This window comes from Oncorhynchus mykiss, chromosome 7 (genome assembly GCF_057628025.1).
Source record: "Oncorhynchus mykiss isolate SJ-2025 chromosome 7, ASM5762802v1, whole genome shotgun sequence".
NCBI classification, from domain to species: Eukaryota; Metazoa; Chordata; class Actinopteri; order Salmoniformes; family Salmonidae; genus Oncorhynchus; species Oncorhynchus mykiss.
In genome coordinates, this window is record NC_143028.1 from 58,981,078 (window position 1) to 58,998,074 (window position 16,997).

Consider the following 16,997-nt stretch of genomic DNA (forward strand, 5'->3'; position numbering starts at 1 on the left):
TCTCTACTTTTGGTGGCCTTAACTTCATGTTGTTTTGCAATTATAATTGACAAAGTTCCAGTGAAACTTTCTGCTTTTCATCGGCAGGTTTTCTTGTCATGGTCCTTAATTTATAAACACAATTTTTCTCCACGCAGATATTATATATGGAATAATCGAGATATATTGTATAAAAATACTTCTTTGTTTTTAGAATATTGGTTCTGAAATAATATCCTATTGGTGAGCCAACTGGTAAATGCAGAGGGTATTTTATTCAGTTATAAGGAATTGTTATCACTTTACAAGGTCTCTGTAACACCTAAAGATTTTGCAATTGTTTTAGATGCCATTCCCTCAGGTGTTGCTCTGTTATTCAGGAACGTGTCAAGACCGGACCCTCAGAGCCTACCTTCTGTTGACCCTGTTGACTCATCAGTAGGAAAGATTTGTTTCTCTTTTGGTCCATTCAACAACAGAGCGATTCAAACCTTGTTTCAGCACAATGTTGTATGCAAACCTTATGTCATGCCTTATTGGAATGGATTTATTGATATTATCTGCTGGAAAAAAAGTGTGGATGTTGCCACACAAACATACCTGTTAACAAAATTAAGGAAGTTTCCTTTAAAATTATTCATAAATATTATCCTGCCAACCACTATATAAAGAAGTTTAAGGAAAACATCAACTCAAATTGCTCCTTTTGTAATGACCACCTAGAAACAGTGTTGCATCTTTTTTGGCATTGTATGCATATAAGAAAACTGTGGCAAGACATCAGTAGGTTTATAATGGAACACATTTATAAACATTTTACACTATTGTGGAGAGATGTACTGTTTGGATTCTTTACATACAATAGGAATAAGCTGAAATATTTTTATGTAATTAATTTCATTATTCTTTTGGACAAATTTCATATACACAAATGTAAATTTACAAACAGAAAACCACATTTTCTTACCCTACAAAAATAAATGTAACTGTATTTTAAGACGGTTAAATGCTCTTCTAACAAAAAAGCTGTTAGAATTGTAAGTATATGTATGTCCCTTAAGGTCCTTGTGTAATTGTAATGTGATATTGTACCCCCTAGCTCGATTGTCCATTGTTTGTAATCTATGTATGCCTGTGTTCCCTCATGTGCTTTATGTATTGATTTGTTGTACAAAATAACAAATATTATTTAAAAAATAGGATTTTTTAAATGTAGAGGGCAATAGCGCTGCGTTGACATGATTGGTTGACAGTAGGTGAGGGCAGGACGTCCTGTATTAACATAAACTCACTTCCTTGACAACTTCATTCACAACAGCTCTGTCTGTGGTGCTTGGCGAAGTGTCAGAAGTATGAATGCCCTGACTTCTGCATAGGCAGTGTCACCCTAAATGCAGCAAACCCAATGCAGACGAAAGATTCACCATGCAGCGCCTTTGAACACAAACTCACTTCCTTGACAACTTCCTTCGCAATAGCTCTGCTCCACTAAGCGCAAGAAGTATGAAAGCCCTGATGTCTTTGGTGGCTGTATCGCGGTAAATTATGTACGGCCACTTCAGACGTCGGATTGGTCATGCAGAGCCCTACAACATTTAGGAGCTGCACAGCGATGCAGTACAGAGCACGATTTGGCCTCTGGAAGCTTCGCAATTGCGCCACACCCTCCAAATGGAGTCTCCGGACACATTTACAGATCAAGCATACATTTGCTCTTAATCCTCCTGTAGGGCCCATTGCGACCAGCACTAGCAGGTCAATGTACGACTAAAATGAACGAGTCACTCAGAAAAATGAATCATGACTCTCGAGTCAGTAAAAAGAGTTGTTCAAAAGGAACGAATCGTTTGCGAACTGTACATCACTACACACAGCACTCTGAGATTGATTGCCCACAAGAGCGCACTCACCGCATCCAAGTTAGGAAACGCAAGCCCACCCACTGGAACCAATTTCGGCTACTGGACGCTTACTGGTGATATTACTGCTTTCACTATACTTTATCAGGCGTGAATTAAAGTCTAGCCTAACCTTACACATGAGTAATATTTTTTGGGAGACACAGTAACCTTTTGATGGAGTTTATGGAAGATGCAATCGTTTGTTCTCCTAGCTTCTCTATGTGGATGCGTCCTCTGCTCAGGTACATATCTACTGTTTCTCTTTTGTACAGTTCAGTGTAGGTTTATTTATATTATGTATAATATTTTCAATCCCCAGTATTGATTATTTTCTCAATTATTGCCTCGGTGCCCTAAAATCTCTCAAATTAAGAATATAGCCTTTAGGCGTGGGAAGGCTTCTCACAAATTTATTTTATTTTACTTTCTAAACTAAAATGTAGACTAAATATGTATGCAATCGTTTTAAATTTAAGCTAACCATGCACAATTACGAACATTGACAGAAGTGAATGATTTATTTAACTTGTTTTACCTTTGAAGTCTGAGACAACCTGTCATAAACACAAAATCGTGAATCCAGTCTCTGTCATTTAGACAGAAGCATGAATAATTTCTGCTCCAACAGCATTAGCCTATAGTTAGACCAGTTAATCTCTTTGTTTGAAATGTGGATAATGCAATAATCATACTGTATGTGTGGCCACTTTGGATTATTCTTTATGGTAGATGACCCTACAAACAGACAGATCAATGTTGAACCATGCATATAGGATGCAATCACACAGAAAAATAGTAATACGATTTCAAAATAGTGGAGCTGTATAGAGATATGTGTTTTACAACGTGCTGCTATAATGTTGTTCATGAGTTGCAAGCAATACCCATCAGATCATGCTGGCATAATAGATTGCATTAGCCTCTACTCGTAAACCTTTGGATGTCGTCTACCATAGCGCCATTCGTTTTGCCACTGGTGACAGTTTTAATACTCACCGCTGCATCCTGTATCAAAAGGTAGGCTGGTCCTCATTAAAGTCCCGTAGATCAACTCATTACTATCTTTCTGCTTAAAAACCCCTACTACACAAGCTTCCAATTTACCTAACTTCGTTGTTAAAGTTTTTTTAAAAACATGAGAAACCAAACCCGCTCCCAGGATTGGTTAACTCTTGAGGTTCCTTGGGTTTCCACCGAAATACGTCATTTTTGGTTTTTTTAATCCACCTCATTGCTGGAAGCAATTGCAAAATACACTGCAATTGGATGCTCTGATAACACTTGGGCAATTTAAAATATTGATTGGGGAACTATTTGCCGAGGAATGTGGCTGTTTTTCTTGATTGTTTGTTGTACTGTATTTAGTTCGTTTTTATGTATGTGTGGGTCTCCGTTGCGAAAGAGACCCTGGTCTCATTGGTGACACCTTGTTTAATAAATAAATGTAAAATAAATAAACATCAATCCAGCCCAGATAGTCAGAGGACGAACAACAGATCAACTCCAAACATCTATGTTGATCAGAGCTGGGTGACTACTGATTGCCAAGGATTCGTAATACTAATGATTCTCTGTATGGTGGCAGTGATTGGATAGCTTTCAAACTTGAAGGTGCATGTGATGATCGCTCCCTATTTTGCTGAGACAGTGGTCATAATAATATGGTGTTAAAACGAGAAACAGTGTCAAAGCAATAGCTGTAGCATTTTTAGAGGGTTTAAACCCATGCTAATTGAAAAGGGTACTAGCAAATGGTCATGTCTTCGTATTAGAGAAGGAATAGAGGCATCAACAGAAGGAAATGGCTCCCTCTTGTGGATATTCTGCACTGCATTTATCTCCATGGACGTTGCTTGGAAACACGTGAATGCGCTTCCATGTTGTATTGCACCATAACTAGATGTTTCCTTCCATGTATTTTAAGCATGCGTGTGTGTCAGGCTGGCCTTTTCAGATGCAGTGTTACCACTGTGAAGAGACTCTGTTGGACAATGACTGTTCAGCTCCAAAGTTCATTGTCAACTGCACAGCAAACATCCAGAATGCCTGTCAGAAGGAGGTGATTGTGGGTGAAAATGGTGAGCCTGGTGAACTTTTTTTGCTGTCAAGTCTGAATCCATTCTAGCAGGGTTAATAGTAATATAAAAAAAATATCTTTGTTGTTTAAAAATAACAAACAAAATTGCACCCTTTGACTTGTGTAACGTTTGGCTAAGGTTTTGATGTTTCAGTGTTCTCTCTCTCCAGGTGTGTCCTACAGGAAGACCTGTGCCTCTTTCTCCACCTGTCTGATCGTATCAGCAGGGTATCAGTCCTTCTGCGTCCCGGGTCGGGTGGGCTCTGTCTGCATCAGCTGCTGTAACACCCCCCTCTGCAACGGACCCCGCCCCCCCAGGATTTCCCTGGCCCCCACCCATCCTCCCACTAGACCCACTACTCTCCTCATCATCACTGTTGCCATGGGAACACTTCCCTGATGTGGACACTAGTATTGGCTGGATTGGATAGAAGGTTCTCAGATGTGGAGATGCCTTGCGTTGGAGCCAACCGACACTGCCCTGAGAGATGACTGGAAAAACTAGGTCTACTGTGGACAGAGATTCTACAATCTACCAACAGGGCTGACTGACACATATGGCTCCATTGACCAAAAAGAGTGACAAACATAAGTGAAATTGGTCTACAAAGATAACATGTATAATTGTTTTAAGGTGCTCAAACCATGGATCATTAAGCAATTTGATTTTGAATTTTAGAACCACTATGTATCAAAAAATATATTCAAAAAAGAAAATATTGAATTTGGCCTTTACTACTATAGCCCATAGAAACACATTGAATAACACATTCATACATGGCAAAAAAAGACATAAGGAATATGGTTTAAGTGTCTGTCCTAATATCTAGGAGATAAGCTTAGGATTTTTTTTTTTTTTTTTACATATTTAACAGCTTTTTTGTTGCCACAAAACTACCTCCATTCATTTGTATGGGTTACCTTGAGACAAGTCCCATGACATTTGTATGGGTTACCTTGAGACAAGTCCCATGACATTTGTATGGGTTACCTTGAGACAAGTCCCATGACATTTGTATGGGTTACCTTGAGACAAGTCCCATGACACTTGTATGGGTTACCTTGAGACAAGTCCCATGACACTTGTATGGGTTACCTTGAGACAAGTCCCATGACATTTGTATGGGTTACCTTGAGACAAGTCCCATGACATTTGTATGGGTTACCTTGAGACAAGTCCCATGACATTTGTATGGGTTACCTTGAGACAAGTCCCATGACACTTGTATGGGTTACCTTGAGACAAGTCCCATGACATTTGTATGGGTTACCTTGAGACAAGTCCCATGACATTTGTATGGGTTACCTTGAGACAAGTCCCATGACATTTGTATGGGTTACCTTGAGACAAGTCCCATGACACTTGTATGGGTTACCTTGAGACAAGTCCCATGACATTTGTATGGGTTACCTTGAGACAAGTCCCATGACATTTGTATGGGTTACCTTGAGACAAGTCCCATGACACTTGTATGGGTTACCTTGAGACAAGTCCCATGACACTTGTATGGGTTACCTTGAGACAAGTCCCATGACATTTGTATGGGATACCTTGAGACAAGTCCCATGACACTTGTATGGGTTACCTTGAGACAAGTCCCATGACATTTGTATGGGTTACCTTGAGACAAGTCCCATGACATTTGTATGGGTTACCTTGAGACAAGTCCCATGACATTTGTGGGGGTTGAAGAGCAAATTAGCATATTAGTTTGTTGTCCAAACAGTTTGGACGGTAGAGACAGAAGTTGCCACATCGGCGGTACTGACTTCAGGCGAGTCCCACAGGACTCTTTCCATAGTGGTCAAAATAGTTAAAGGCCAAACTGTTAGGATGCTACAGAGGTTTTTGTGAGAATACCGACTTTTGGGATGTCTCCTGGTCTGACAGTCCTGTAGCCACTTTCCACCGCATATTTGGAAGGCTGACAAAGGCTGATGTGGTGGATTGAGATGAAGCCCATGCAACAAACAAAAAAATCTTAAACTGACAGATTTTGATGGGGATGTTTTTATCATGTTAATTAGATTGATGCACAGGTGTGTCAATAGACTAAGGATTAAAAAACCCTTGGGATGTGTGTGATACTTTGCAACCCATAAAAAATCATAATGAACATAAATTACAAGTCCCATTAAACTTTATTTTAACACGTTTTTATTCTTACATTAATTTAGCAGATTTACAACAGCAATTCCTGGAAAAACAAAAGTTTTCACAGTATAAGAGAGCAGTTATTTAATTTTTGAAACCGTAAAATCCTCAGATGAGAAGTAATAGTTTGGTAAACCTGTATTGTTATTGGCACTTTAAGAAAATAAAGCCTAGCAGGGAGGATCTTTGACTGTTCAATTTCATTCAACCAATGTTGAAAACCTAAGGACTATGACACATATCAGAATGGAAACAGTTAATTTCCCTGCATCTTGATTCCCCTCAACATCAAGGAAGAAACATTCGTAACAGCTCGTCCTTTAGCCAAGGACGCAGAATTAATGGGTAGAAGAGGACTAGTTCGGACTGGTAATTGGATGCTATGCCATGTGCTTCAGTGACTGAATTGACCGGAATAGTTTGAATTTGGCAGAAATGCCATACCTTCTCAATTAAACTGTAAGTGCACCTTGTAAATCAATTTTGTTACTCCTGGACATTCCTCTAAGATGAGTGGGATTTATTTATTTCATTTCACCTCAATACATAAAATAAAATCCATAGCACATGAAACACAGGTTCTCTACTGTTCACCCGTTTCAAGCACTGAATCTTTTTTTAGTAAGGAAAAGACAGAACAAGCTTGACAAAATAAATATCTGGAAAAATATATTACACTTCCTCAACACAAGTCAATCAATATATATCACTTTCTAGACACCATAGCGGACAACACCACCAGCAATTACCATACAACTCCTATAGCAATCATTTTTTATGTTGATTGAGGTGCTTTGGGCCAGGTCTGGATATTTAACATGATTAAAATCCTCGAATGCAATCGTTTGCATCTTATAAAAAAAAACTCTGAGAACATTCCCTAAATGACAACCTACAAAATAAAAATACTGATATAAGAGCATCCTCACTTTGAGAAAGACAATGCCTTAAATGAAACCAGTAAATTACTCTGATCAGTTAACAGACATAAAATAAATGTCCTAGAAAGGGTTTGTACTGTAATAGAAGTAGCAATATTTGTTATACCGGTATGCTAATAACAATGATAAACCATGTAAATGACCACCCTACGAACTCATGTTCTTCATTCATCACAACGTTGAAATCCTGCGATGTCATCGTTATGAGACGAATATGGTGTGGGGGGTTATTTAAGTGGCAGAATTCCCAACTGAACAGATAATATTCACAGAATTATCATCCTCTTTGCAGTAAATGTATCCATTTCCATTATATTAACATTTGCTGAAGAGGTCCCACAAATGCAAACTGTTATTGTACTTATCAGTAGGTATATAAAAAGTGGCCTTTAATAATTTGAGGCATTGTTCACATGGAAAAGAAAAAAAATTATAATCGTCTCCTCAACACAATGTGAAAATAACTATCAAAATAAGTCTGTGTTAATTACTTCAAAGCAACTACACGGTCCCTTCAAAATGGGACTTCTAGACCTTTACATCAAAGCTCAAAGACATCAAACCTTATGACAAAGTCAAATTCCAAATGCAACCAATCGGTTCCTAAAAATGAAGACAATATACCAAAGAACAAAATCAAATCAGGGTCTAAATAATTCAGAATGATCAAGCAGTTAAGGCGAATGCACCAGACGCACTCCTGATGCAATTCCAGGTCACAGATCTTTCCTCCACTTAATTTACTTCTTCTTCTTGTTGTCCTGCTAAATAAATAACATATTTTCAATACAGTTCTACATAAAACAGACAAATTCTCACCTAACTAACCTCAAACCATTTTGAACCTGGCAGTGCAAAGTACAAGATTACTAAGGTACACTATGCTGGTTAATCATACATAGTATTTAAGATGCTTTCTGGTCCTATGTGCATGTTATTAGATTGTTCAAAACATAGCAATGTGTATAAGAGTTAGTGGAAGTATAGTATAGTTGGTATACTATATAAAAATGCACTGTGTTAGAGCACCCTTGCCAGTATTGTACCTTCTCATTCATGGCCAGAATAACCATTAGCTTCCTGAAGATAGTCACAAAGTCCAAGAAGAGATCCACAGAGTGCCTTCAATAGGGTGAAGAGAGAAAAGAGTTAACAAATATCTTATAAAACACTTGAAAAGCTCATTGTAAAAGAGCCAAGCTATTGACACAGTCTACATAATACCAAGTCCATACCAATTGCATTGTATACCCACCCTACTCTACGTTTTACCGTGTTAGATAAGGAAAGATTGCATGGCCTGACAGACACACCCATGCACATTTGTAAATTCCAGATCACAATGGCAAAAGACTGTTTCAACAACTAGTCCCCCACCCTCTTCACCAGGTCAAGAAAGTGTGTCCCCCTTACCATATGTAGTCTTTGTCTCCCATCTCAGCCTTCTCAATGATGAGTTGAGTGTCAAACAGCACAAATCCACACATGATGGCCAGGCCAAGGTATATGTGAGCCTACACACACAAAAACGCTTGATTGGTAAAAATGACAACTAGTAAGTCATACTATAACTGTCCATAAAGAGTAGTGTTGGACAGCACTGTGTATAGTATTATTATTATTATTCAAAACAATGCAAACATGACTATAGTAGGTTGTTTTCCTCTTACCTTGAACAACATGACAGACCCCAGGAACATGTTGAGGAAAGAGACCAGGAGCAGGATGGACAATCCGGATGTCAGAGTACCTGAAAGGCAGACATGGGGTATTTTAATTTAGTAACATTTATTTTGTACAACAGTACAGTTTCACTAAAACCGGAGTGATTCGTTTCAGTCCCTTAATAAAAAATAAAACTCCAGGACACTGGTAATGACTAGACTATTTTCTCCATGTATCTGACCTAGTAGCACGTCAAGGTGTGCAAGTTTACGTTCTATAGTTTCAATTCCTTTACATTACACAATGTGGTTAGCAGCAGACAACACTTTACCCCAGAGGAAGAGGAAGCTCCTACGCTGGGCGTAAAGAGCACTCAGTGTGAAGCACACAAAGATGATGGCGGTCCCCAGGAAGGCTGTAACTATGATGCTGGTTGGAGAAGGAGAGTAGATATGAGAAACATTTAGAAAAAAACCTTCAGTCAAAAGGAAACTAGCTACTTACAGATCATTATTGTCATTTTACCTAGGGTTAATAGAGATGATGTAATCCATGGTTGGGCCCAAACCAACACCTGGAATGGAGAAGAAAACAAAACAAAATGTCAGCACATGACCACTACAATAGCTAAAAATACATAGGCTGCGTTTAGATTCTCTACCCTTCTTTGGAAGTGTGCACTCGTACCCTCCCCCTCAAGGATTTATTAGGACTGGTGTAAGGAAAAGAATGGACTGGTGTAAGGAATATGGTGGCAACTCCCTCCAGCCATGTTTGCACCAATCCAAAGCTTTTAAAATGCATGAGGGTGAGTGAAAAAGTACACACACACACACAGTGTAGGCCCTTTTCTGACAGCGCTATGAGGCAGATGTCAAGTAACCTTGGTAACCAGATGTCAAGTAACCTCGGTAACCAGATGTCAAGTAACCTCGGTAACCAGATGTCAAGTAACCTCGGTAACCAGATGTCAAGTAACCTTGGTAACCAGATGTCAAGTAACCTTGGTAACCAGATGTCAAGTAACCTTGGTTAACCCAGAACTAAAGTCTTGTGTAATTGCTCAGCTGCTCAATTAAGTTCTGGGTCCATAGGTGTTAAGAGAAGGGATCAAGAGATGCTAAAACAGAGCGGAACTGGAACGAGGAGCTCCACCCCCTCTTTGCAAGTTACGGGGCTGATTGTCCCCTCCCCTTCCAAAAAATGCTAACACCTGCGAAATCGTTATTGTCCAAATAACCAGTGACGGAAAACGCAAACAACGAAACTACTGCTGCTCGTTATCCTACGCGTCCCATTCCTTCCCGACAGACTCTACGTTACCAGTTATATTTACGTAGATCTGTCCACAACAGATTACCTGTGAAGAAGGCAAAGCCAGAGAGGATAGCCAGTCTCTTCTTCTCCGTCTGAGGGCAGTGGGGGGTCATCGTCAGCCAGACCATCATGGCCAGGGAGCCCATTATTGTCAACAGCCCACCCTAATGGACATAAAACACACAGCAACCGTTATTATAATGTAATAAGATAAATGGTGATTGTCAATTACGAAACATTACCACACAATCATATGTTATATGGCCCTCTTTTGTGAAATCTACCCCAAACTCCACACTTAAGTGTTCTTAATACTTACAACACTAATAGAGTGCTTCAGTTTGGTTGTACTTGTTCCTATGACTACCATTATCTCCATTTACCTGGAATAGTCTGGTGATGACGTGGACGTAGGCTCCAGCTGCAGCCACAAACATGCACAGGGCCAGGCTGGAGTAGACATTCTTCAGGTGCAGCTGAGTGGAGCGGGAGCTGAGACAGAAGGGAGAGTTGTACTGTATGAGGAACACACAGACACGTACGTGTGTGCGCGCACACACACACACACACAGTTGAAGTCGGAAGTTTACATACACCTTAGCCTTAAACTCAGTTTTTCACAATTCCTGACATTTAATCCTAGTAACAATTCCCTGTCTTAGGTCAGTTAGGCTCACCACTTTATTTTAAGAATGTAAAATGTCCATAGTATAGTAGAGAGAATTATTTATTTCAGCTTTTATTTCTTTCATCACATTCCCAGTGAGTCATAAGTTTACATACACTCAATTAGTATTTGGTAGCATTGCCTTTAAATTGTTTAACTTGGGTCAAATGTTTCAGGTAGCCTTCCACAAGCTTCCCAAAATAAGTTGGGTGAATTTTGGCCCATTCCTCCTGACAGAGCTGGTGTAACTGAGTCAGGTTTGTAGGCCTCCTTGCTCACACACGCTTTTTCAGTTCTGCCCACAAATTTTCTACAGGATTGAGGTCAGGGCTTTGTGATGGCCACTCCAATACCTTGACTTTGTTGTCCTTAAGCCATTTTGCCACAACTTTGGAAGTATGCTTGGGGTCATATGTCAATATTTCTCAATGGGCAGTTGCAATCCATAGTCTGGCTTTTATTTTTTAATGGCGGTTTTGGAGCAGTGGCTTCTTCCTTGCTGGGCAGAATTTCAGGTTATGTCGATATTAGACTTGTTTTACTGTGGATGTAGATACTTTTGTACGCGTTTCCTCCAGCATCTTCCCAAGGTCCTTTGCTTATGTTCTGGGATTGATTTGCACTTTTTGCACGTCTCCTTCCTAAGCGGTACGACGGCTGCGTGGTCCCATGGTGTTTATACTTACATACTATTGTTTGTACAGATGAATGTGGTACCTGCAGGAGTTTGGAAATTGCTCCCAAGGATGAACCAGACTTGTGGAGGTCTACAATGGTTTTTTTCTGAAGTCTTGGCTGATTTCTTTTGATTTTCCCATGATGTCAAGCAAAGAGGCACTGAGTTTGAAGGTAGGCCTTGAAATACATCCACAGGTACAACTCCAATTGACTCAAATGATTTGTTAAAAAAGTTTGAAATATCCAATAAATGTCGTTCCCTTCATGATTGTGTCCCACTTGTTGTTGATTCTTCACAAAAAAATACAGTTATATATCTTTATGTTTGAAGCCTGAAATGTGGCAAAAGGTCGCAAAGTTCAAGGGAGCCGAATACTTTTGCAAGGCACTGTACATGCACATACACACACATCTCTCTTAATCTTCTCTATGTATTTCATGTCTCAGGCAGAGTTGCAAAGAAAAAGCCATATCCCAGACTGGCCAATAAAAAGAAAAGATTAAGATGGTCGAACAGACACTTGACATAGGAACTCTGTCTAGAAGGCCAGCATCCCGGAGTCGCCTCTTCACTGTTGACGTTGAGACTGATGTTTTGCGGGTACTATTTAATGAAACTGCCTGTTCAGGACTTGAGGTGTCTGTTTCTCAAACTAGACAGTCTAATGTACTTGTCCTCTAGCTCAGTTGTGCACTGGGGACTCCCACTCCTCTTTCTATTCTGGTTAGAGCCAGTTTGCGCTGTTCTGTGAAGGGAGTAGTACACAGCGTTGTACGAGATCTTCAGTTTCTTGGCAATTTCTGGCATGGAATAGCCTTCATTTCTCAGAACAAGAATAGACTGACAAGTTTCAGAAGGAAGTTTTGTTTCTGGCCATTTTGAGACTAATTGAACCCACAATTGTTGATTCTCCAGATACTCAACTAGTCTAAAGAAGGACAGTTTTATTGCTTCTTTAAATCAGGACAACAGTTTTCAGCTGTGCTAACATAATTGCAAAGGGTGTTTTAATGATCAATTAGCCCTTTAAAATGATAAACTTGGAATATCTAACACAACACGTCATTGGGACACGAGTGAAGGTTTCTAATAATGGGCCTCTGTATTCCATTTAAAAAACTGCCATTTCCAGCTACAATAGTAATTTACAACATTAACAATGTCTACACTGCATTTCTGATCAATTTGATGTTATTTTAATGTACAAAATGAGGGTTTCTTTCAAAAACAAGGACATTTCTAAATGACCCCAAACGTTTTAACGGTAGTGCACATCACATGCAACACCCACAAAGCCTAACATCAACAGAGAATTGATCTATCACTACACCCAACCCACCCAGAATCAGGTATGCTTGTAGCCTGAGTGGAGCAGGAGGTGAGATCAAGCGGAGAGTTTTTATTGTATGAGGAACAGGTTTAGCTCTACAGAAAATGTATTTTAACATAAAATGTCCAACTCATCAGTTAGGACTAATCTAGTCATATTGTAATTTAGTAACACATCAATGCCTGCAACAGTAGCAAAGCCTGTTAGTGACCAGTACAGACTGCTTCTGTTCAATGACTGACTCATGATGACAACACTAATGATGCCAGTAAGTCTCCTTAATGTTGTCAGATAGTGTGTGGAAATAGTAAACCAAGCAAGTTACTTACATTTGGGAAAATTTAAAAAGGGAATCAAAATGTATATTCCGATCAAACATGTTCATCTTGTCTGGACTTGGTTGGACCCTGTTCCTGGAGTAAAATTTCCTGAAACAAAACAAATATGTGATGGACATTAGGCATTACTGATGATTAGTACAGTAATGGATTGAAATAAAAACAGCCTTCTAAATTAAATCAAATTTGAACTAGCTATATGTCCTGGAATGAAAGTGAAAAAAAAGATATCTGGCTGAATCACCCGAGACAAATGTACTTTTTTCACTTCATTCTTTATATTATGGATCAAATACTTGGACAGATCAACGGACAGCTAACGTTAACTGTGTGGGTCTGAAATTGAATGAATGTAGCCTCCTCTTATGCAAAGCAATCATTCGTGTAATGATTAGTCTGGCATTACGAAGGTCTGGGATGGGGTTTAGCTTTTTACTGACTTGGTTGTAAGGGATTATGGTAAGAGCTTCCTGAGTTCAATTCTTATATAGCAGTCTCACCATGACCATCTCTGGCTACGTCTCAGATTTACTTAGTTATCGGTAAGCAACTGTTGTTAGCTAATACACCTTGGCCAAAATCCCAGCAGAGTAACAAACTTTTACGGGTAATTAGGCCTACAGTAAACAAATAGTCAACACTTTTGTCAAACGTAATGAAACCTTGTCGTAATCGCACAAGAGTCGACAATTGACCTCAGGCCACAGACGCACTAATTCAAAATGACAGTTGCCATGTTCATTGTCTAGTCTGAACTAGGAAACTCGGAATTGTACGACTTGCCAAATGGTTAAACGCGTCACGATTATAACGACAACCAGTAAGCAAGTCGTACATTTCCGAGTTCCGACTAGTACATGAACGCGGCAAGTGCTTTTAGTGGTGGAAGAGGATAGAGCAACTAGGAAGCTAACTAACTCACTTCAGATTACATTGTTAATGTATCTAGCTATTTAATGTAATCGTAAACTAAGATATCTAGCGCTTAGATGCTCCCAAACAGATGGCTAGTTGAAGGGGGCGCTGTCATGATAGCCAGACATCTAATTCCAGCACGCTATCCTAGACAACTTGGCTAACGAAGGCCCTTACTCAATCATGCGTAACTCAAACAAACTTAGCTTGTTCGCCGTTTCGTGTAAGGTTATCTAAAACTAGCCAACTTCACTCCGATTAATTACAGTTGCCTATTGTAATATAGATAACCACAACCATTTACATAAAAACCAGGTAACAGGATAACGTTAGATAATTTTTATGGATAAATAAAATGTGAGTAGAAAGTCAACTATTTAACGTTAGCTAGCTAACATTGGCCGTGTTCGAGAGCATCAAAAACGTAATGTAGCATGGGTGAATTGACTGACTGATCTAGACATTTTAATGGACAGTTATTTAGATCAGTCAGTCGGTAGCCGCCTACACTGTTGGCTGCAATGTCGAACAGGCCACTAACTAGCTAGTTTATGTTAGCATCGACATTGGCTAACAACGCTTTTCATTGTCAGACGTCAAAACGAACATAAGTGCAGGTGTCGTTTACAACTTTCTGGATAGCTGCATTTTATATATAATACAAATTACCTGATGGTGATATTTGGACAACGATCAGCAACAGATAGATGTTTAAATAGCTAACGAAAGGCAAGCTGTTTCCACAGATGAGCCAGATATTTCACTGTTAGTACAAGTGTGAAGCATCCGGTTGGCGTTTTCCGCTCACTACCAAATATGGCGATGAGAGGAAGCCCAGTGGGAGAAGATGGAGTGAGATGGATTTTGGCCGGAATTATGCAAATGTTCTCATCGATGAAACATTTTATCTCAATACAGTTTACTGTTGCCAAAACTAGAATCTATTACGAACAGAGTGGACTGAGTTTTGTAGATTTTAACCTTTGCAAAAGTTTATTTAAAATTTGCGTTGTTTAGATTTCTATCAAATACATGCGTGCTTGGCTCTGCCCACTATGACTTATTTGTTCCCATTTGAAACGAAATGCTGTGGTCTATCTTGAGTAGAATAATCTTGCAGCTTCTTTACGTACTTTAGCCAGAGCTACTCCTTTCTTTAATATCATTTCAATTTAAGGGCTTTATTGGCATGGGAAACATATGTTAACATTGCCAAAGCAAGTGAAATAGATAATAAACAAAAGTGAAAAGAAAACAATAAAAATGAACAGTAATGTCCATTTTTATTGTTTTTTTTTCACTCACAGAAGACCCAAAATAATAAAGACATTACAAATGTCACATTATGTCTATATACAGTGTTGTAACGATGTGCAAATAGTACAATATGGAAAATAAATAAACATAAATATGGGATGTATTTACAAAGGTGTTTGTTCTTCACTGGTTGCCCTTGTGGCAACAGGTCACAAATCTTGCTGCTGTGATGGCACACTGGGGTATTTCACCCAGTAGATATAAGAGTCAAATTTGGGTTTGTTTTTGAATTCTTTGTGGATCTGTGTAATCTGAGGGAAATATGTGTCTCTACATTTGGTAGGAAGTGCAGCTCAGTTTCCAACTCATTTTGTGAGCAGTGTGCACATAGCCTGTCTTCTCTTGAGAGCCAGGTTTCTCAATAGCAAGGCTATGCTCACTGAGTCTATACATAGTCAAAGCTTTCCTTAAGTTTGGGTCAGTCACAGTGGTCAGGTATTCTGCCACTTTGTACTCTCTGTTTAGGGCCAAATAGCATTCTAGTTTGCTCAGTTGATTTGTTAATTCTTTCCAATGTGTCAAGTAATTATCTTTTAGTTTTCTCTTGATTTGGTTGGATCTAATTGTGTGGCTGTCTTGGGGCTCTATGGGGTCTGTTTGTGTTTGTGAACAGAGCCCCAGGACCAGCTTGCTTGCTTAGGGGACTCTTCTACAGGTTCATCTCTCTGTAGGTGATGGCTTTGTTATGGAAGGTTTGGGAATCTCTTCCTTTTAGGTGGTTGTAGAATTTAACGGCTCTTTTCAGGATTTTGATAATTAGCGGGTATCGGTCTAATTCTGCTCTACATGCATTTTTTGGTGTTTAACGTTGTACACAGAGGATATTTTTTGCAGAATTCTGCATGCAGCGTCTCAATTTGGTGTTTGTCTCATTTTGTGAACTCTTGGTTGGTGAGCGGGATCCCAGAACTCACAACCATGAAGGACAATGAATTATAGAACTGATTCAAGTATTTTTTAGCCAGATCCTAATTGGTATGTCGAATTTTATGTTCCTTTTGATGGCATAGAAGGCCCTTCTTGCCTTGTCTCAGCTCGTTCACAGCTTTGTGGAAGTTACCTGTGGCGCTGATTTTTAGGCCGAGGTATGTATAGTTGTTTGTGTTATCTAGGGCAACGGTGTCGAGGTGGAATTTGTATTTGTGGTCCTGGCAACTGGACCTTTTTTGGAAGACCCTTATTTTAGTCTTACTGAGATTTACTGTCAGGGCCCAGATCTGACAGAATCTGTGCAGAAGACCTAGGTGCTGCAGTAGGCCCTCCTTGGTTGGGGACAGAAGCACCAGATCATCAGCAAACAGTAGACATTTGACTTCAGATTCTAGTAGGGTGAGGCCGGGTGCTGCAGACTTTTCTAATGCCCTCGCCAATTCGTTGATATATATGTTGAAGAGGGTGAAGCTTAAGCTGCATCCCTGTCTCACCCCACAGCCCTGTTGTTGAAGGAATTCTAAATTCCTCTGTTTTATTTCCCAATCAAAATCAAACACTCTGTCAATGCATTCGAAGGGTTTGTAAGACCCTATATTTTATAAGAATGGACAGAGCCCCGGTCTTAAAAGTCAGGTAACAGCGTTTCATTCAAGAGAGTACTAAGTTCATACACATTTTGCCACAAGTTATAAACTGAAAATGACGTCAGCGTTTTCTAAATGTTCCGTCTCTTCTTGACACTGGTAGAAAGGCCCTATAGCTCTCAAGCCTTCCCTCCTCGCC

At 39.5% G+C, this 16,997-nt stretch overlaps 2 protein-coding genes across 3 annotated transcripts; one reads left to right on the forward strand and one right to left on the reverse strand.

The window, feature by feature from the left end:
* The first annotated feature begins 1,897 nt into the window (after positions 1-1,897).
* LOC110528238 (ly6/PLAUR domain-containing protein 1) lies at positions 1,898-4,594 on the forward strand. The gene is made up of 3 exons (XM_021610126.3): positions 1,898-2,122; positions 3,821-3,958; positions 4,128-4,594. The coding sequence occupies exons 1-3, from the start codon at positions 2,071-2,073 to the stop codon at positions 4,355-4,357; spliced, it is 420 nt and encodes a 139-aa protein (XP_021465801.1). The 5' UTR covers positions 1,898-2,070; the 3' UTR covers positions 4,358-4,594.
* Positions 4,595-6,080: 1,486 nt separating this feature from the next.
* On the reverse strand, positions 6,081-14,788 carry LOC110528237 (putative Bax inhibitor 1). Of its 2 annotated transcripts, none has more exons than XM_021610125.3 (10): positions 14,634-14,788; positions 13,041-13,139; positions 10,419-10,527; positions 10,079-10,199; positions 9,244-9,292; positions 9,050-9,147; positions 8,724-8,803; positions 8,467-8,567; positions 8,100-8,175; positions 6,081-7,814 (listed from the first exon to the last, which is right to left on the reverse strand). In XM_021610125.3, the coding sequence occupies exons 2-10, from the start codon at positions 13,094-13,096 to the stop codon at positions 7,794-7,796; spliced, it is 711 nt and encodes a 236-aa protein (XP_021465800.1). In that variant the 5' UTR covers positions 13,097-13,139; positions 14,634-14,788; the 3' UTR covers positions 6,081-7,793. The 2 variants fall into 2 exon arrangements, with proteins under 2 accessions (XP_021465800.1, XP_021465799.1); XM_021610124.3 differs by having other exon boundaries at positions 6,081-7,817.
* Positions 14,789-16,997: the final 2,209 nt, after the last annotated feature.

What these genes read in the sequence shown, in the direction of transcription:
- LOC110528238 (XM_021610126.3), top strand. Translation starts at nt 2,071, where the DNA reads ATGCAATCGTTTGTTCTCCTAGCTTCTCTATGTGGATGCGTCCTCTGC. An exon ending in TGGATGCGTCCTCTGCTCAG is followed by an intron (nt 2,123 to 3,820) that starts GTACATATCTAC and finishes CGTGTGTGTCAG; the next exon opens with GCTGGCCTTTTCAGATGCAG. An exon ending in GGTGATTGTGGGTGAAAATG is followed by an intron (nt 3,959 to 4,127) that starts GTGAGCCTGGTG and finishes CTCTCTCTCCAG; the next exon opens with GTGTGTCCTACAGGAAGACC.
- LOC110528237 (XM_021610124.3), bottom strand. Translation starts at nt 13,096, where the DNA reads ATGAACATGTTTGATCGGAATATACATTTTGATTCCCTTTTTAAATTT. An exon ending in TCATCACCAGACTATTCCAG is followed by an intron (nt 10,200 to 10,418) that starts GTAAATGGAGAT and finishes TATGTCCATTAG; the next exon opens with GGTGGGCTGTTGACAATAAT. An exon ending in ATCATCTCTATTAACCCTAG is followed by an intron (nt 9,148 to 9,243) that starts GTAAAATGACAA and finishes TTCTCCAACCAG; the next exon opens with CATCATAGTTACAGCCTTCC.